At 39.9% G+C, this 21,588-nt stretch overlaps 1 protein-coding gene across 1 annotated transcript; it reads right to left on the reverse strand.

The window, feature by feature from the left end:
* Positions 1-1,130: 1,130 nt before the first annotated feature.
* Positions 1,131-11,429, reverse strand: LOC146451183 (neuronal growth regulator 1-like). Its single transcript, XM_085099496.1, has 4 exons — positions 11,327-11,429; positions 7,890-8,018; positions 6,012-6,254; positions 1,131-1,411 (listed from the first exon to the last, which is right to left on the reverse strand). The coding sequence occupies exons 1-4, from the start codon at positions 11,415-11,417 to the stop codon at positions 1,131-1,133; spliced, it is 744 nt and encodes a 247-aa protein (XP_084955622.1). The 5' UTR covers positions 11,418-11,429.
* Positions 11,430-21,588: the final 10,159 nt, after the last annotated feature.

The raw sequence follows: 21,588 nt of genomic DNA on the forward strand, positions 1-21,588 counted from the left end.
AATCATTGATGTTATGGTTTGTCGATTTAGGACCATTTAGCGCGCCAATTAGATTGGCGGGAAAACGAAAGCCTTTAAAAAAAAATTGTCATTTTTCCGTTTCCGACGGTCGATGTGTTGTCGGGCCTCTAGACAGATTGGAGGAGTTTTCGTTTCCAGTTAACTGTGCGTTTCCACAGAAGCGAAGCTTTCTAGTCACAAAGACTTCATTGCTTTGCGGCAAGCTCGATCCAGACATTACACGCGACTGTAATGGATTCTTTACTATACTGTTGATAGATTGCTGCTTTCGAACAGGAATTCGATCATAGCAACCGTCACTCAACCTAATTAATTTTAACACCTCTATGCGGCTCCTCATGGATTGCCCACAAATTTTATTCCATACATAAGTAGATTGGTGTTAGTGCTTTTGAGTTAAAATAGATTTGACCCTAAGTCAGGTTCCACTTTTGTGAAAATAGGCTTTAACTACATGTATGTCACGTTTAACACATTCTGAAGTTTAGGAGGACATATTTAAAAAAAAAAAGGTAACTCAGTCAAAATTTCACAGAAAACAAAAGTTTAACATTTAAATTATTATTGACAACTGGAAATTGAATGTGTAAAATATTTAAGCTGTTTGAGCAAGGAATGACGTCTTGGCAGCACTGGCAATGTATAGATAAATCGTAGAGTTCCAAAAGGTGAATTGGTTAGTTTTAAAGTCACCTTGTAAACCGCCTCGCCAACAACGAAAAAAATCGGATTGAGCTCAGTAAATGTGATATTTTTTTATAGGATATAATGATTGATGTTCATAGAAAGAATCAGAGAAATCGGTGAAAAGTCGAAATTCGCCTTATCCGTTCTAACGCGGACAGCCTCTTAAGACAAGAAGGTCGTAAACTGAACAACGGAAAATTTGTGCATGAACTTCGCGTTTGAACATTATTGCACAATGAAATGCATTATGAAATTCTGTGCAGTATAAAATTATTCGGCGAATAGACAACTAAACTAGACCACGACCCTCTCACAACATACAAATCCGCTGGATTCAAAGTAGCATTCTGTGCTAATTAGAAAATAATTCAACGAACCATACCTAAAACAACTAACAATCGTTTGGGAGCCCACCAAGCAGTTTAATTACCGCTCACTGTTATTGTTATTATTTCCTTGGGTCCATCGCCATATTCATTGAATGGTGTACAACTGTAGTTCACCAGAGGTCCTCTTTCACCAACTGAGGTTGTATACGTCTCAGCATCACTGCCAGTTGAAGTGTTAAATAAACTCTCGTGCTCTTTGTAGAATCGATACTTTGCAGGTGAGTTGGCCTGTGCACTGCACGTGATGCTGAATGTTGCATTCACAACAACATGGCTCAATTCACTCGACAGGCGTGTGTTGATTGGACGATAATCTACAATGAATGAAGATGTAAATGGTTTATGCAGTTAAGTCAGTTGTTGTGAATTCATGCCTGGAACTATTTACTGAGCAAATATTAATATAAGATTCTTGCATTTTCTACTCTTTACTTATTAGTATTTTCTCTCTTGATCTGTTGGACGCTATTAGTATAATTAAGTTGTAGCTCATTCCTTGACCTGTTATAGGAATTTATATTTTAACATAGATTATCATAATTTCATATATCGCCTGAGTTATTAACAGTTAGTAAGAGGGGTCTCCTTGATAAGCCTAGAAAGGCTTCTGAGACTTCCTGCACAATACTGTCACTACAGTGATAGATGACATATTGTTTGATTTGTTGGCAGCAGACTTTTGAATTTCGCCCTTGTCAAGTTTCATCAGCATGACCAGTTCGCGCAACCCTATGTTTGCTCCAACAACGTACCCTCGTTGTCGGAGAAAAGTCTTGGGGAAGGCCCATCCGATATATCATTCCACAAAATGTGTTGAGAAACAAGTAAGTATCGATTCCAAACGCGACTTCTAAATGGACTGCTCTTGAAAATAAGCAGGTCAAGAATACGCATAGGTAGCCTTTCTTTCTGGATTTCCCTCTTTCCTGAACAATGAAGAATGGGCAAACAAAATCTACAGGAACTCGACAGAATGCTTTTAGTTTCCTTCACCCTGATCCTTGTTAGACGTGCCATCATTTGTCCAGCAGGTTTGGCCTTGCGCGTTGGGCACTTCGCGCATTACTTTTTCCACGCTTGACTTTTTCGATAATTACAGCTTCAGCAGCTTCAATTTTATAGACTAATTTCTTCGACCTTTCGTTGTGCTTAGCGTAGACAGCAAATATGTAGAAAGCAAGAAACCTACACATGTATCTTTGCGAGTCGGGGATAACTTGAAAATCGAAGGGGGGTTAAACGCCAGTCTAATGATCTTTCTATGTTGCCTGCAATCAGTTTACTTTCTTGACTACCTTGCAATTCTGCTTTGCTGAAACGCCATTGTGTTCGAATCTCTCTTGGTGCAGAAGATGGCTGTTTAATCCGATTTTCTGGCCACTTACACTCCGCATCTCTTCAGCATTTCGGCGTTTCCACTAGGTCTTAGAGTTAGCCAGCTCGGTTGCTGTCATATCCTTAGTTCCAAAATCGCAGGATTGTCGTCCGTTGGAATATACCTCCACTGTTCAGAACTTCGTTGACCCTTGAATTTTGGCAACTCTGTTGGAGACGAATGGCATAAATCTTCTACTTGGGGTAGGTGACCACCAAAGTACGTGTTTACCGTCTGGCCGACAGTGTTTGGAAGTCTCCTCGGTCAACGTTAGGCCGCGAACGGAACCCATCAATTCCAAACGAGAGACATTTATAGCGCCAACCGGCGCGACTCCTGTTTTCGCGGTTGTAATGACACTGAAATGAACAGAGCATTAAAGAGCTCGAGATGTAACGTCGGGCCCTGACAGATAACATCGTCCAAATAAAGACCTTGATACCTCGCAGGAGCCTTAAAAACAATTCATGTCTTCGTGGCTGCCCTATCTGGTTTCATTATGGAAAAGTGAGAGAGGAAACACTTTGCTAAGGGTCAATCTTTTGTAGATAGTTGCGGATGTAATCCTTGGAAGTGTATTGTTAAATACAGTCACTCAGTAGGCTTTGACTTGAAGAGCCTATTTTCAGTACATTAGAGTATCTGAACGCCAGTTCGAAATTGTCTGACAACATGGGTGAGAATTTCTTTAAACGAAACAGGAACTTGATGACGTCAGTCTACCAGCTTCATTCACTTTTCTACTTTTCCAGCCCAACTCTGCAATCAAAACTCATGATGGGGTTCTTCCGTGTTGACCACCTCCATCACCCAAAACTTGATGAATAGTTGTTTCAATTTCCTCCAACTTTGACGCCTCTCGGACAAAGTAAGCGTGAATGAAATTAGTTTGAACGCGATGTCCTGAATTGCTGTCTGAAGTTCCGATGTAAGTCCAGCCAAAAAGCGTTCGTCGCGCGATTGGTTCCCCTGTCAAACCTCTTCATATTTGTAATGCAAGTGGAGAGTATCGAGGCCAATGAGGATGTCAACAATTGGACTAGGTGAACTTTGTTTTGGAAACTGAATACCTTGGAGATGTTTCCACTTTCCTGTCTCTTTTCTCCAATCGATTATGCTCAGGCTACCAGTAACTCTGTCGGTTGTTAGCGCATCTATCATTCCTTCTAATTTGCCCATACAAAATTTCTTCTTCCAGTTCAACATTCGTTGTTTCGAAGGTTTCAACCCTTCCACTGAGTGTATTTAGTGTTACTCTTTGGCAATGTCCTTGTAGGCTTTATTTAGCTTCACCATCTGGATTTAGATAGGTTCTTGTACTTGCGTCGTGCGAGAGAGCGTTCACCTCCAGTCGGTGGTTTCTAATTTTCAGGATTACTGAAACAGTCCTAAAAGCGACAAAATGAGGTGCTTCTGATGTTTTCAAAGTCACGGTGGTGGGGGACCTGTCCGTCAATGTTTGGTGCTTCCCCTCCGTGCCGACCTGTGTGGTCAAGGCAGCGGATGGCTCGGTCGTATCGTCTGAACGTGCTGCGAAAGCCGTACCAGTACCGTTGGTGTGCGCTTTGCTTGCTCTCTCTGGGCTTGATCTAACGGTCAAACGCTGCGAGTTTGAACAAATGTTTTGAGCTCAAGCCAAGTGTAACAATCTGTGGTGGTTTCCTCGACAACCTTTCACAGCATAGATTCTACTCCGTCGACACTGAAATTCTCGGGTGGCATACACTTAATCATAAAGATCACAACTTCAGCCACTTTTTTTACATCCCAGCGACAAGGGATATCCATCTCTCTGAACATTTCGCAGTTGTGAAATCCCATGATTATATTTCTACAAACGGGCACGGTCGTTCCATGCGCTTGGCGGAAATACTTTCTGCTAAGAACGTCAGGACGTCCCTCTCCCTTTCTCAGACCTTTGATAGTTTCGTGCGCACGTCTCGGGAACTGTGATTCTTGTATCATCCAACACTCTCGCAGAGTTTCTACTGATTCGACGTTGAAATTCTCGAAGACCCATCCTTGGTATCCTCCGAGCTTGGGTTCTGTTATCTTTTTCTAAAGGTTCAAGTACATCATCGACCCATCTCCAAGTTATGCTGATCTGCCTGCTTCCTTAAAGTTGATAACTTCGACTTCCAAAAGATACGCAAAGTTCTCAATGTCCTTAGATTTCTCCAGTCAAATGGGTCTAATATTTTCCATTTGTAATAGCTTAACTGCGATTTTACGTCGCTTGCCACCAAACCTACGATTAAGTCTCTCCTTCGCAAGTAATTCCCAGACCATCGATAGATTTCAGACCTTCTCCGGACAAATACTTTCGTGGCTGACTTAGTTTATAGTCTGGTGTCGGAGGCGCCATACCCATGGAGGCCGTAAACACTACCTTCCAGTTTTCCTAGGTCTTAAAGTTTACCGAAAACACTGGAACATCAACATGGTCTAGTTGTCTCAACAAACATTGCCCAATAGCCACTGGATTTCCGATTGAATGAGGCGTTATGTAGCGTTGCCAAGTTTTCGCGTCCACGTGTGACGTTTTGGACCAATTACTGTAGTATCAAAGTTTGGAGAATCCAAATTTTGATCGTTTACCTTGTTCTTCGTTGGACGTTATCACGTCTGAGCTCGAAGACTCCGCTTTCGTTTTGTCCATCTCGCCTGAGTTCGAAAACTCCACTTTTGTTTCGTCCAAATATTCCCGTGCTCTGTTCTGCGCCTTTGTAAATTTGTTTTCTAACTGCTATAATTTTTTCGTAACATTCATCACCGACTCCCTTGCGGGTCAGGTCCTTGAAATTTGCCTCGCACTTCCCCACGTTTTGGAGGATGATCATCATCAATTAGTGCAAACAACTTGCGTCTAGCTGGAGGAAATTGGCTTTGGCTTTTGCCTTCCCATGCTCGAACGTTACCACGTGTTCGAATGAGTCGTCATGCGTCTCTACACCGAATTCAATGTCTTTAATCTCGCTCTGCTACCATGCATCTATGCGGTTTGAGCATCATGAAACAGTAAAAAGTGAAAATACCAAATAGCGGAACTTCTATATATCTATAAAACGAAAATAGAGAAAAAGGCGAATGGCGAAAACTAAATTGCAAATAAACTACGAAAGCTACAAACAAAAAGCGGTATTTGACAGGGAAAAAGAAACTTATTACGAGTAATATTTAGACTTGCTTATAGGCCTTCATACTTGCGTAAAACTGATATGAGTAATTATCAAACAATTAGCAATTAGTTGAGAATGTTTCTTTCCATGCTCCGAAGGTTTCTTATTTCTTGTTTTTTTTTTATTCCCCTGTGAAAACATGACTTTTAAGAATGCAAAAATGTAGATATACTTCCCACGGTGGTATCGATTGGATAAAACAATTTTTTTGACTTCGTTGTAAAAGCATTGCCACCAATTTCAAATAAAGGTATATAAAAGAGCTACTTAATAACAAAAGTTCCTCCAAAGTGCACCAAAGGTACCAACATGTACAAAAACAATGACAGTTCCACTGGCAGCATAAACCTACTAACTCACTTTGTACAAAGATATTCACAGTTCTAGCAGCAGCATTCCCAACATCATTATCAGCAGTACATTTGTAGACTCCTTCATCCTGTTTACCACTGATGGTCAAAGGAAAAGCGACAACACTGTTATCAGAAACTCGCGTCCAGGTGATGTTTGGTGTATGATCACCATACGCCGTACAGGTGAGTGTCAAAACATCTCCCTCATTTTTTGTCTGATTACTAGAGATGTCAGTAATCTCTGGTGGATCTATAGCGAAATTAAAAATGAGAGAACGTTAAAAGAAATACATAAATAACACAATCAGGTGTAGGCTTGTCTTATTTGTGGTTGCTTACGATTAAGCATTCGCGGTGGCAATGCCTAGCGCACTTTCAATGCCGTCTTCGTTATATGTTAACAAACCAGCATCTTGCGCATAAAAATTGACGGAGAAGGCTTGAAGACAAATTAAAACCAAATGGATTTAATGAAAACGCCGCTTGGAAACACGAGTTGCTATGTTTCTTTCGTTTCTTGTGCGCACAGCTTTGGAAAGTGAATTTGCCGGAAGAAACCCCTATGTACAAGCTTCCAGTTTAATATTATGTATTAAATATGCCTGTCTATTGTGACTTTGTGAAATAACCAATGTAAAAGGACAGCCGTTATTAGACAGCAAAACGAACAAATGTATCACCATGCAATCAATATTTCCTCAAATATTAAGATCTTCAAGCATGGTCCGCAAGCATGGTCAGGAATTAACGCTGCGAAAGAACTCAAAGGTTGGTAACTGTATAATGCATAGGTATAATCACCATCAGTTCCTCTTGTTGATTCTACCGCTAAGCTTAGCCCTATATTTATCAAAGAACTTTACAATGCTATTTAACCAGGCAACCGACTTTACCATGGCGTTTGTTCAGTTCAGTGAAGCACCGCTAATAATAAAATCAACATTAACAATAATAATTTTATTTGACAGGCTAAAAAGTTACAGGATAAAAAATGTACGAGTTGACTATAAAAAAAATATGAAAAACAACAATGTTTGGGAGCCTGCTTAAAAAGTGAGAGTGGTTTAATGTCCCGTTGTGATTTATGTAGGTTGTTTCAATTGGCAAGACCTTGATATGATATGCAGTACTTGACAGAATTACTATTGACTCTCGGTAAATTATATAAAAATTGAATTTGTTGCTAGTATTGTAGGGATGAATGTCACTAATTATCTTTGTATCAAAATCAATGTATATTAGACCATTATCATTTTGAAACACTAGTGAAGCAGGTTATTAGTGTTGGCCAACCAAGTGCATGTTGTGTTTATTTGAAAGACGAAAAACTTGGTAGGCTAAGTATGATTTTGACCGCCTTGTTCTGCATTAATTATAGCTCACCGCTTAAGACAGCATTACCCCGCCCCAGATAGTATAGGCGTAATCAAACAGAGAACGTACTACCAAGCTACAGTAGAAAGTAATCCGCATTTTAAGAGACATGTCTCAAATTTCGTTTCAACAAACCAAGTCTTCGTAGTAATAAGAAAGTCTTTTCGTCTGGTTTGGGACTATGCGGGGAAAGTAGATCTTAGCAAGGGCTATTGGAATCCAAATGTTGGGGATAACCACGCATTTTTTAGAGATAAAGATAAAGTAACAAATAGTCTAAAACAAAAAAAAAAACAGTATATTATCGGCGAACTTTCGATAAAAATTTCTTTGAGGAGGATTTTCGCCATTTTCTTGTCGTTATTCAGCGAATCTTGCTCACGTCAATTTTGCGCGGTACTTGCGGTAGCATCTGGGAATATTAAAGGTCCTCCGATGACGATATACTACAATTAAGCCGTTAGTAATGTACATTCGTGATTTCCCGTCGGGCATTCAGTTTTCTTCTTACCTGTGCAATTGGTCCGTTCAATCTCTGCGGCTATTCTGTCCACTAGATTCTTAACGTATTCTTGTTGTTTTTTACCCTCGTGGATTTGTTTTTTGATCGCATCAAGGACTTTCTTTTCCTCGGAGGACGCTGAAAGGAAGATGTTTAGTAAGCAACTGTGATTGAAATATCCACCACCAATAGTGTCATCATCGCTTTCAGTACGTTTGTTGAAATTTTCATAATAAGAATCACCAGAACATTTCAATTTTTTTAGTACTTTCGGAGTTTGACTGATCGGAATCCACTGTGCAAAGTGAGTTTTCACGAAATAATATGCGCCACAGGTTTGAAAAGCTGAATGCATATTATTCTCAGTCTAGCTAGGAAGTCTTTATAATCCCGCGTGGTGAAACTTTTTGCACTGTGCGTTATTTAGCGAAGACATCGCGGCGCTGATTGCAGCAAAACCTTGAAGCACACTGCCTGTGCAGGCTACGTATCAAAAGCTTCAATTATGGCCGCGCTGTTGCCTGAACCTGAAGTCTGGGTCATGCGCCCAAATTTGAAAGCTTCTGGTGATCGTCCTTTCATTTGGTTTTTAGCAAAACCACTCGCGTGTGCTTTCTTTGCACGCTTGTTTGAGGGTGCAGGTACCATCAGCAAAGTGCAAATAATTGGCGATGAATATGTTTTCCTCTAAGATTAAAGGCTGCCGCACACTAGCCGATTTTTTGTCGTAGCACTGCAGATTTGTTGTCGGGGTCAAATCGGGCTAAATTTTGTCGGGCCTTCAGCTTGCCGCACACCAGCCGATTTTTTGTCGCGACTGTACTAACCGCTTTAAGGCTTGGGGTTGAGTCATCCAAAATCAAGATGGTGCCTATTGCACTGACGTGGCGAAAATTGAAACTTGCTTTATTTACCTTGACTTTTCTACGGAGGATAACGAGGCGTCGCAAGAGCAGCACAAGAACAACATTAGTTAAAAACTGGATAACCAGACGAAATGAACAGGGTGTATACAGCTGTTTCGACAAAGGTTGTCCAAAAAAAGCGTAAAAGCGTACGCGACAACGCCGAAATAAAAGCTCAGAATTCATATTGCCCGCCATCTCAAGTCTTTGCTGTACGGAATCCATATTGCCCGCCATTTCAAGTCTTTGTTGTACGGTCGAGGCATTATGGATTCTGAGCTTTTATTGAAATTTATGGGGAATTTTCCAGACTACCTTTCGGCATTGTCGCGTACGCTTTTACGCTTTTTTAGGACAAGCTTTGTCGAAACAGCTGTATAACAACTTAATTGAAAAGCTTGGGAACGAAGATCTGACTGGGTGCCAGTGGTACTTCCGTTTGTCTAAAGAATACTCGCGTTATTGTCCTCTTTTACAGGTGTCCCCGCGCTGATCTCAGCTTCGATATCCGCCATGTTGGGAAAGACGCTTGTGCACGTGACTCTCATGACATTTCCTAATTGGTTGAGGCGCGCGCGTGCTCCGACAAATTGTCTTGGTCTACTTGGCACTAGCCGTCAAGGCCCGACAAGACGGTTTGCAGATAACGCCCAACAAGCCCTGATCTTGTCGCAGACTTGTCTAAATTCACCGCATACTAACCGACAAGTAAAGATTTTTCGTAGGCCGACAAAAAATCGGCTAGTGTGCGGCGGGCTTAAGACATTTTGGTTACGTTTTGGAAACAGTTCGCGCCTTATGCATGTGTGTCACTCTTATTCTGGCTCGGACGAGGAATCTTCAACTTTTCGCAAAGCAGACGTTCGCTTAACAGACTGATACGACAGAAAAAAAAGTGGCAATAGACGAGCTAGACAAAAACACAGGCGGAAAGATGACCGTAACGATTCTTGAAAGACGTGTGTATGAACGGCCCCAAAGTTTGTTTTGCCCAGTAAAGGCTCTTGAACTTTATCATTCAAATTTGAATCCCGGAGTATTTTGCTCGTGGCGAAGACCTAAAGCGAAAGAAAATTTTAAAGAAACTGATAAAATGTGGTATTAGGAGATGTCACTTTCGGAAACATATTTTACATACATTAATAAAGTATATGAATGTTGCAAACGGCTGTTAATGAAAAATAACGTTTTGGGTAAACGTTATTCGTGCAAGTATACGAAACAGGTACCGGTACCTATTATACTGCCGATAGAGAAGGGGGAGGATAGGTATAATTCAGCTGGAATATTAGCATAAAAATTATCTGAAAAAGAACTCTTTGTAAGCAGACGATATTTGTTGTACAAGTTGGCATGAATTTTATAACAGTTTTCGGAAAACGCTTTTTGTGCGATTATTAAAAAAAACAGCGATTGACGATTCGAAGGCCATAAAGGCGAAAAGGGACACATTGAATCGTATGGTGTTGTAAACGTTCGAGGAAATTTGATTCAAAACATGCTCTCCCACAACGGAAAAACATAACACTTAAAATCCTAGCCGTATGCAGGATGTCTGTCCCATGAGCCTAAAGGCCTTGGCTCCCACGCGGTCCCCCGTTGCTCAGTAGTAGGGGATCCGAACTAGTAATCGCGAGGCCAGGTGTTTGACTCGCACTGAAGTGTAATTTGTTTTTACCTCGTGTAGTTTCTCATATTTTTGCTAGCCGCGGCTAACGCCCGGTTGGAAATCCATGGATTCACCTCAGCACTTGTTCTTTGGTTCACCATAAAATAGTAGATATACAGGCCAAAAAGAGTTAGAGTACTAGAGTGAATGGTTTCCGCTTATTTAAATACTTCACTTTAACAATAAATTATTAATTGTTTTGTTTGCGCTAGTTGGCAAATTTCGTCGTTTCTGGCAATAATGCACCTGTCTAAGCCTAATTTAATTTTTGGTAAGTTGAACACAAAATTTGTTTTTCTGTTTTTTTTTCTTTAATCCAGAAACTCGAAAATTTTATCGTTCTTTCGAAGGTAAAATGATAAACCCTTCTGGTATTTTATCTCTGTTTTAACGCAGTAAACGCTTTTTTTTACACTGCTGAACTCGCAGGAAAAGCTAAAAGATTTAATTTTCCCTTGTTAGTGAGCCGATAAGATGAAAAAAGCGTGACTGAGAATTAAGACGATTTGTCATAAGAAACGTACTATGAGATAAGTGTTTGGAATTTTCGGTGTTTAAATTCGTATTCAGACTTGATCACAAAAGAAAGCTCGAATTTCGCGTTCTATTTATATATTCAATTCACCCTGGAACCTCTTTCTGTCTTCTTGCGTATTTAGGTTCAATCAGTCTGTGTGCAGAGACCCTGTAGTTTTCAAGCCCCTATAGCTTTTTGGACCCGGTAAGAGTTTTTGTTACATATATAAATCGATAAAGATGCTAAAAGAACAAATTACCTTTCATAATCAGTAAAGATCAAGAAGGTTTTAGGACCCTGTAGATCTTATGACACTTTTTTGGTTATCAACTTCAGTCAAAAGCTATTTCCTTACCTTGATGGGCTTCTGTATTGTACTGCAGCCAAGCTCCCCCAAGATAACACAAGAGAAGGAAATCAATAATGACGAAGAAATAGCCTGCCATACTTGAATAGAGAACAACTTGATCTCAAATAATAATTCGCTGTATGTAGTCTTGCTTACTCCCGTGACGAGACCAAGATCGGCTGATTGGTCAGTAACAAAAGAGTTAAAACTCATCAGAACAACAACTTTGCATCCACGAATTCAAATAATTACCATGGATCTTTTCTTATTGGCTGTTGAAAGACGTCAACATATAATTTAGGCTCTTATTTTAATTTGCTCTTTAAAGGGCGATTTACACGGTACGACTGACAAGCTTTCGACAGGCCTACGACACGGATTGTTTCGTGTAAATCAAACCTACAACTCGCTTACGACTGTCGTGTATGTCCCAAAATTTGTCATAGGATTTTAAAGCATGTTTTAAAATCCTACGACAATCGTAGGTATAAGCAATGTTGAATGACGAGAGTTGTGTGCGATTATGTGCATGGCGCGAGCAGCGCGAGCTCTAGAAATCGCATGCGACAGTCGTAAGCAAAAGTTGTACCGTCTAAATCGGTCATAAGACTTCCTCTGTAGAAAAAAGAGTGAACTAAAACAACGTAATAAAAATGTATCCTCCTTCAAAGGAAAGCAGCAATTCTAGTGAAATGCAAATAATATTACAAACTGTAATCTAAATTTTATTAAAAAATAGAAAAACAGTTGTATTCAATGTTTCACACAATCAATTAACAGCGCAGTATTATTAGCAATGACGCGGGAGAAAACTAATGCGCCGATCAAATCGAAACTTCAACATCCCCCCCCCCCCCCGGGCAAACCCCGGGCATTTGACTATTTTCTGTGCCCGGGAGTGGGGAATTGGACGGGTAAGGCCTTCCCGGGGGTGGGGAATTTGACCTTGCCTGGGTGGGGTGGGGAAAATTGAACCTGAAGTGTCAGGTTTCAAATCGTTTTTTTTGGGGGGGTGGGGGGGGGGCGCCGAAGTCTCTAACAGCTATAAACGTGTTTGGACGAGATGGAAGAGTTTAAAGGAAGAGATACAGCATTACAAAGAAAGCTTACCAAGGAAGGTCTTCAAAAGTGAGAGTGCTTGAATATTAATTATTTTTATAGATTGTATATAAACGATGTAGATTTTTTATGCAATGAGTCAAGCTGCGGCTTTGTCCCGCAGTGAATAGTGAAAGAAATAAACACTGTCGAATGAAAAACCGCCGCTTTGGCTTAAACTGCAGAATACCCTGCCACTCGAACAGTCTACGTAGCCGGCTAGCTAATACAACCTTTGCCGTGTTTCGGAGTTAGAACAGCTTACACTTGCTGATTGACATTGTCCGACTTAATAAATTCAATTTCCAGTCATTTGTTTCAATGTTAAAGTTGTGTTTTTTGTAGAAACTCATAACAGCAGCCAACAACGATTCTTCTTTAGGAGGGGCATTTGACAGACAAATCCGACGATAAGGTAGGGCATTTGAATACCATTTTGGCCCGAGGGAGCGGGAATTTGAACGATCCAATCTTCAAAGTTCAAATGCCCGGGGTTTGCCCGGGGGGGGGGATATTGAAGTTTCGAGTTGATCGGCGCATAATGTGTGCTGCCAGCTGATGGTGTACTGTGCAAATTAGTAAATTTAAAACATCATTCTTACAAATATTAAAAGCATGCAGTTACTGATAAGGGGAAAGTAAAAAGCAACAAACTTAAGCTTGGTTAGTAGACTCTGCAACAGATATTGGTCACGCGGGGCCATGTTGAGTCTCAGGCTAATTCAGTGCGAGGCTTTCCGTGCGACACACGAAATTACGCATATCGAAGAATATCTGTTGTCTACAGAAGACGAATATTCAGTGTACCATGACCACTCATTTGTCTGTGTTGCGATCATGGTCGCAATTTTTTTTCTTTCGACAGCGATTTCGCAAGAATCAAAAGCTCACGAGAAGAAGCTAAGTTTTTCGTCGACGTCTTATCTTAATAAGTACCTTACACTGATTGGTGAAAGCAAAAGAGTGCTCTTTTGGATTAGCCTCTTCTTTAACAAAACTTCTCAAGGTTCGTTTTCGAAGGAAATTTTGTGGGAGCGTGATTGGATATTTCCTCAGAATATGCGATTCTTACTATCTGAACTGCTATTGTCTATTCAAGTTTAAAGAATAGAGTATTTTTGTGTTGACTAAAACCTGAAAGCTGGCGGCTGAAAAATGAAGTTGTTAACACAAAACATTAGCCAGGCTTCGACGGTTTGTTTTCCCAGGGTTTTAAGAACATTAACGGTTTCCATGGAAACTATATCAACTATATCCCGAGACAGAGGCCTTGTGCTACTTTTATTTTTCAACAGCAAATTGTCCTCTAAACAAAAATAACTGGAACTGAACTGATTTCAGAATTACAGCTCATCAGTATGAGATTTTGGGCAAAAGGCTGAAATAAAGGAGAACAAATGTTGACGGCATAATGAAAAGGATAAAATCAACTTACCTGTCGATGAATTACTTCAGGGCGGCTGCCTGTAAGTATCGAGAACTGCATTTCAGCGACCACTTGGTCGAATTTCTGATATTTTGTCTGAAAATATCCTTTGATTAACTATTTTCAAAAATCATATTTTAAAGTTCCAAGGTGTTTTATTTTTTGAGAAAATTGCAAGAGTCTGAAATGCGGCCTAGTTGCGGTCACGGGCCGATGAAAACCGCGAAAATTTAGGTCAAAGGAAGAAGCCCCGTTCACGGTGTGAAATAACCCAATGGACTTGAAACTTTACACAAATCTAGACCAACCATCCCACAAGAAAATTAATACAATAAACATTCGAAACACGCTGCCTGCTTTCTAAAGCATGCAGGTTTGTTTACGCTACTCAAAATGGCCTCGAAACTAATGCCGATTTTCATTAAAATAAAAGTGTTTCTGATAATTTTTCTAAATTAAATCTCATATCTCAAGAGACGAAGAAAAGAACTTTATTTGTTCCAACTTTCAAGCTCTGGTTCAATCTCTTTTCCATACTTGCGGCTCGCAATTCACGTCACGAATGATGAGATCACAACCGATTCACAAACACTTGAGATCTGGAGCCCGTGAATGATTCTAAACTTTACATATAGGGCCCTAAAATTTATCGGACTGATTGAAGACAGCCATTCAACATTTTTCGATCAAAGATTTCTTTCCTATTCGGCTCTAAAATAATATATTTATTCCGGTCAATTACTAATAGCCTACGAAACTTTTGCAACAAATTTGCATACCATTTCGATGCCGCAGGCAAAAGTAGTGCAAATCAAACTTTACAGCTTCTTTATCTTCTTAAGTCAAGGAGCATATGTCGTGATTTAAAGTCCCGTGGGATTTTCTTGAAGATAACAAGCCACCTATCTAGAAGTTTCAAGGGGACCCTTAGGAACACAGAAAATGTTGTCGGCAATTTTGCGACTTGCACCGGCAGCTGCTCCGGTGGTTTTAAAATAATAAAAGAAGCAGAGACCGATACAACGTATAATTACGTTTTAAAGGTCACTATATTTGGGCTGGCCAAACAGCCTTCTTCAGATGTAATGAGAATTTGCATTGCGACATAGGCTTATAAAACAAATATTTGCTCAATAGCGGAACTACGTAAAACTAAAGTGATTGACAGTATAAAATATGAAATAAATTAAGTAACAATAATAACAAAAAATAAAAAATAATAAAAGGAAAAAAGCTAGTAAATTTTTAAAGTTTTAAAATAGGCCACCTACGGCTCAGCGTGGAAACGAGGCTGAGACTTACATTGCTCATAACTATCGATAATTGAAACCAAACTTGCTCAGACTTATTGTGGGATGATATCTAACATTAAAATAGTCATAATAATAGTTAACAAGGTCGACTTATCAACTTATCAACGAGAAAACTGGAAAATACCTCATACAAATTGACGTAAAACCAGGGCGCTTCTACATACCAGATTCCGTTTTCGGATTCTCCCAAAAAAACGCACCCTCGACATTCACTAAGCGCACGTGATCCTGTTAATATAGTTGATTTATTATTTTGAAATTTTTCACACGACTCCTATGAAGAGCATTTTTATGATAAGATTTCGTGTTCTTAAATAAAGATTGATGATGCTTTTCCGCAGCCAACTGGCGTGCTCTCATACAAAGTTAACCTCGCTGTCATCTGCGCTTCGTATAAATTGTACTATATTTATGTCCCGGTCTGAAAACGTCAGTGCAGCGTCACAGACTATTTTAAATGATAGCGTTGTCAGTTGCGTTTGATGCACTGAGAAAACATTAATTTTAGCGCAAAACTATTTAGATATGTACCCTGGTCACAAAATTGGGCCGCCACACGGCTGCGACAACGAGCAAGAAATGAGAAGAAAGAAAACCACTTGAGAAGGGTATTTGCATGGATCGAATGAGCATATAAGGTTTTTTTGTAAACATAGTTCTCGGTCGCTTTAAAATTGTATGCTTTAATCTATGTATCGAGAAAAAACGTGTCCGTGACGTTTTTTTCTGAGAGACACCCTGATAATAAGGACACGATAATACGGACATTTTTAATCTTTAACTTATGAACCGTCAGTTTATTTTATTTTATTGTAGCCCTGGCCATCATATCATTATCATGCGGGAGGGTGGGGGGGGGGGGGGGGCAGGGGGAGATTAATTTCCACTTTTCAAATTAATGGTGGACTGAATTTTTATGCAGTGGATAAAAATGAATATATTTACATGAATGGAAGTCCCTCGGAATGAAGTAATTAGCAAAGAAGACTGATCTGAAAACATTTCAGACTATCCTGGAAACGGCGGGGGAAGGGTACTAAATAAAGTATCACAGGGGGGAGGGGTGGATGTAAAACTCAGACGGCTGAATACTACATAAACCGGTGTAACTTTATTTTCGTCCTGCACTGGAATTCGAACGCATCAAACTTGTTGAGGTTGAAGTCTTGGCGAAGGCCAAGAACGGTAAGGTGATGATGTGATGAGTTGATGAAGGTGGTGGTTCAATTGAAGCAAGAAATAACAAAAGTGATCAGCAGGAAAAAGGAACGAAATGACAACTGGCAAACTTGGAACTTACCAATGTTTCCAGAACAAGGCAAGAACGAATTGAGCGTATTGTAGCACGAAACGGTCTTGAAAAATCAATTTAAACTTGAACGTTGAAAAGGAGAAAATTGTGACAAGTTGATTGAGGCGCAAAGCCCTAAAGTACAAGCCAACGTGTGACTAAAGTATGCAGCGCCCGGGGAATGCGCGATTGAGCATAATAAGCAATACGTACGCGAAAAATCTAAACTAAACCATTGTCCCCTGACGTTGAACTTTATGGCACTGGCACCTCAATACCTCAAAGGTAGAGAAAAAGATTCCCTGCATTGCCCAGTGCTACGTTGTATTACTATGCATACTAAACCTTTCCGTTGTAGTTTCTGTCAGAATTTCTTCCCATTTTCTGCAACCCTTTCTCTATGTTTGGATTTAACTGCTACTCTTCCGGTTCACATTCTATTTTTGCGACCCCTGACAATATTCAAATTTCAAATTTCGCTACCGTTTCGGTTTCAAAGGTACTGAGCCCTTTGGGCCGAGTTTCAAATATTTTCCACTAATTGGGGTACTCCTCCACCCTCCCTTCCACAAGCAGTCTCAAAAAGGAAGGTCTCCCGCCAAAATGTTGCAGTTTTACAGCCCATAGGTTGGCTCATTTACCATAACTTCAAAAATTCATTACACTTCTCTGAATCTGACTCAATCAAATACTCGGATTTTAAAAACAGGAAAATACGAATCAAACTTTAAAATAGTAAATATGCCAGTACATTAAATAGAAAAATAGTCTGTTACTGATCAAAGTAGCAGTAAGATTTATTTTGTAACAAAATTATTCTTAAATTATTTCATTGTCGACATTGTGACATTTCCCAGTTTATAAAATGTTTCAGCGACACGTTCAAATGTCATCTTCAGTTATGGAAGTGTACGTTAGCACTCCATTCTAAAACCAATTTATAAAATGTACTATAATGACTCCCCACCCTGTATGTCTGGATATAATGCAAAATCACAAGCAAATCACGAGTTTTTAGTTAGATAATGTCAATAATTAGGTACATTATTAGCTATAAATTTTTATTTAAACTAGATTAGACCTTACATTGTAAATTTTTAAGTCTTGTTTTGCAATTTATTCTTTATTTATTTATTTACACACGACCCCACAAGCTGCAAAGCTTAAAAAACTTATCGTGTTTAAATAAAGGTTATTTACTTACTAACTTCATTACAATTTGTGTGCTTACAGATTTTTAAACAGAATGATTAGCTAGTGTAAAAACAATCAGGCGCACCCAACCGTTCCCTTCGATGGAAATCTGTTTGGATGACCTTAACAGCGTTAAAAATTAGTTCGTAAAGAAAATCCACAGGTGTCTGCGGCAAAATATCACTTCAAAATTTCCATACACTGAAAAAATAATTTATTTCCTTTTGGAACCTTTCTGCGTTTTCTGCAGTTTCCAGTTGTCAATTTACGTTTAATACTTTATTACATAACCTTATTACCTGAACGGGTAACTTACAATCAGCCACTTTTTTTATATTACCATTTTGCACGCATGCAATGAAATAACTAAAAATTGCCAGTTACAAATCACGGTACAAAAGAAATTATTCCTGTCATAGTTGTACTATTAGCGACATGTTACGTCGTAAACAATGCTCAACTGGTTTCATGATGCAGCGAAAGTCCTGGATTTTCAGTTTTTAAGGCGAGAAATTTAACCTCAAAGCAAGTCACTTCTTTATTAGCAACAACAGTGAATAGACCAACAGTACGAGGTAAGTACAACTATAAAACCTTATTTTGTTGGGCTTCTGAATGGCCTATACATTTTACATTAGAGGGACATTTAGTGTACATTTTGTTTTTCATCAGACCACCGTTTACTTTCTAATGTAATAAAAGTGTCTAACGCAACGAAAAGGCGAAAGAAAGAAATTGTGTAATGCGCTTCATAAACTAAACTGATCAAACTGGCTTAATACACGGTGAAACGTCGTAAGCACTACTAATTTCAGTCAGAGCACGCAAAATTTTGGCCGTGTTACTGATGGTTGTCGTGTTACTGAAAGTAGGCTTCAGAAAAAAGGAGACGCGAGGAGAAATAATAAAGATTTTCTCATTGCTTGGACAACGAACAAAAACTTAGACAACACCGATCCACGTTTAAAGTTCACGTTATAAGAAAACATGTTTTGACACATTCGAATGCCATCTTCAGGTATGGGAATGTATAAGTTACAATTTGTGTGCTTATAGATTTTTGTAAACGGCGTGATAAGTATAGAAAGAATCAGGCGCAACCAAAGGTTCATTTCGATGGAAATATGTTAGGATGACCTTAATCGCCCCAGGGATCACTAAAAATCTACCGTTTTCTTCTTCAATATGTCAACGCAAAATGCCCATACACTGAAAAAATAACCTTTTTTTTATCTTCCGGTGTACGTTTTCCGCAGTTTCCAGTTGTCAGTTTACGTTTCATAATCCATCACATAACCTTATTACCTGAATGAGTAACTTACAATTCGCCATTTTAGTTACCATTTTGTAGCACGCATGCAATAACAGTTTTAAATCATGGTACAAATAAACTATCATTAACTATTTCTGACACAAATACGACATCTTAAACATGTAATGCTCAACTGTTTTCATAATACAGAGCAAGTCGAGGATTTTCAGTTTTTAGGGCCTAGAAACTTGGAAGCATGTTACTTCCGTTTATCTGCGACAGCAGTCAAACGACCAACTTAAGCGGTCCTCGTGGATCTGTCCCTTGGTGATACCGGTTTTTCCATGAAATGGTTAAAATTTATATCATATTTCAGACCAAACCGAATTAAAAGCCGCCATACCCTTTGGCGCCGAACAAACCTATATAGCTTGTATACGGGATTACCCCCTCCTCCGAGGGTTGTCCAATACACCCAATCTGACTCGATTCGTCTGGGATTATGGCGATTCGACTCGAATCGATCGATTCGTTTGCCCTTGTAGTCGATCCGTCTAACCGGAAGTCGATTGGCTAGACACTTAGCTAAAACACGACGCGACAGTGGAAATCGACCTTTAGGCGCAGCAAGCGGAAAGGCTATGGTTACTTGCCGTTAGGAAACGGTGTAGGAATTAGATTATAAGCACTTCTGGCAAAAAATCTTAATTCAAAATCACTGCTCAAACTTTCGCGCAGGCGTTCTTTCAACCGGAAGGCGGATTGTTGCTGGAAATAGGGTAATATGGTAATAGGAGTGAGTAGAGTCTAATTTGTTCTGTGATTGTTATTCACGAGTATGATGACAGACAGAATTGGATGACAGAAAGTCCTATTCCCAAATAATCACAACTATAACAAAATTTAAGAAAACAGTAAATGCTGGTTAACTGTTTTGATGAATAAAAATGTTCAGTTGGATACAAATAAAAAAGGCTCTCCGATTCACCAACAAAGATCTCGTCGCCATCCAAACTCTTTCGCTTCCCACTGACAATGACCTCCTTTTCTCCACACACATACCTCTTAGCAACTGACGTCAACTCAGATAATTTAAAAAACTTCTTCTCACAAAGTTAAGATTAGAAGAAAACCGAAAGAACCGCATGTGGTCTTTCATAAAGCCAGCCATAGTTCACATGCACGCGTCTTTTGCTACTTTGTTACTTTTTAATTTAATTAGTAGTTACTATCTTTTTTTTATACTGTCAAACACTTATATCATGAGCCTGTGGCTCGGGGGACTGGGAGACCACCCCCTGTGTATTTGACACTAAATAAATTACTTACTACTTACTTACTAGCCTCGTCCCCAGGCCCTCAGGAACTCAAGGAAGGTTTTATGTAAATTTCGTCGCACGGTCTAACAGGTTTTAAGAACGAGGAATATTCATGTATATTTCCTTTCTCAGGGAGGTTCATCTATATTCGCTCTCTCTGGGATGTTCATATATATATATATATTTCCTTTTTCGCGCAAACGCTTCAAGAAGGAGGAAGGTTGATGTATATTTCCTTTCTCGTGTCCACGCTCTTTCTCGCGCAAACGCTTTAAGAAGGAGGAAGGTTGATGTATATTTCCTTTCTCGTGTCCACGCTCTTTCTCGCGCAAACGCTTTAAGAAGGAGGAAGGTTGATGTATATTTCCTTTCTCGTGTCCACGCTCTTTCTCGCTCAAACGCTTTAAGAACGAGGAAGGTTGATGTATATTTCCTTTCTCGTGCCCACGCTCTTTCTCGCGCAAACGCTTTAAGAACGAGGAAGGTTTATGTATATTTCCTTTCTCGTGTACACGCTCTTTACCGCGCAAACGCTTTAAGAACGAGCATATACACGCTTTTCTACCTGCCTTCTTTGTTACCTTCCCGGTAAGGCGGGTCGACTACAAGGGCAAACGAATCGATCAATTCGAGCGATTCGAGTCGTATCGAGTCGAATCGTCGACATTTTCTGCCCTCCCTCATAGCCCGCAAGCGAATCGACTTCCGGTAAGACGGGTCGACTGCAAGGGCAAACGAATCGATCGATTCGAGTCGAATCGAGTCGAATCGTCAACATTTTCTGCCCTTCCTCATAACTCGCAAGCAAATCGACTTCCGGTAAGACGGGTCGACTGCAAAGGCAAACGAATCGATCGATTCGAGTCGAATCGGGTCGAATCGTCAACATTTTCTGCCCTCCTTCATAGCCCGCAAGCGAATCGACTTCCGGCAAGACGGGTCGACTGCAAAGGCAAACCGATCGATTCGAGTCGAATCGAGTCGAATCGTCGACATTCAGTCTGCCCTCCCTCATAGCCCGCAAGCGAATCGACTTCCGGTAAGACGGGTCGACTGCAAGGGCAAACGATCCCGCAAGCGAATCGACTTCCGGCAAGACGGGTCGACTGCAAGGGCAAACGAATCGATCGATAGCGACCTTGCGAAGCATTTATTCACGACCTGACTTCTGGTGAGTCGAATCGTCTTCGCTTACTGACGATTCGACTAAGATTGGGTGTATTGGACATGAGTGTCAAGATTCTGATGATGTGCCGGGCAATTTGTTTCTCTTGCCGCTAGTCGTATTGCTCTTTCTCCCTCCGTTGGTCACAAAAATTGACTTTGTATTGTGTCAAAATTATCATTATTTTTTTTTTCTAAAACGCAGTTGGTG

This window comes from Pavona decussata, unplaced genomic scaffold, assembly GCF_977016875.1.
Source record: "Pavona decussata unplaced genomic scaffold, jaPavDecu1.1 SCAFFOLD_395, whole genome shotgun sequence".
In the NCBI taxonomy this organism is placed as follows: Eukaryota; Metazoa; Cnidaria; class Anthozoa; order Scleractinia; family Agariciidae; genus Pavona; species Pavona decussata.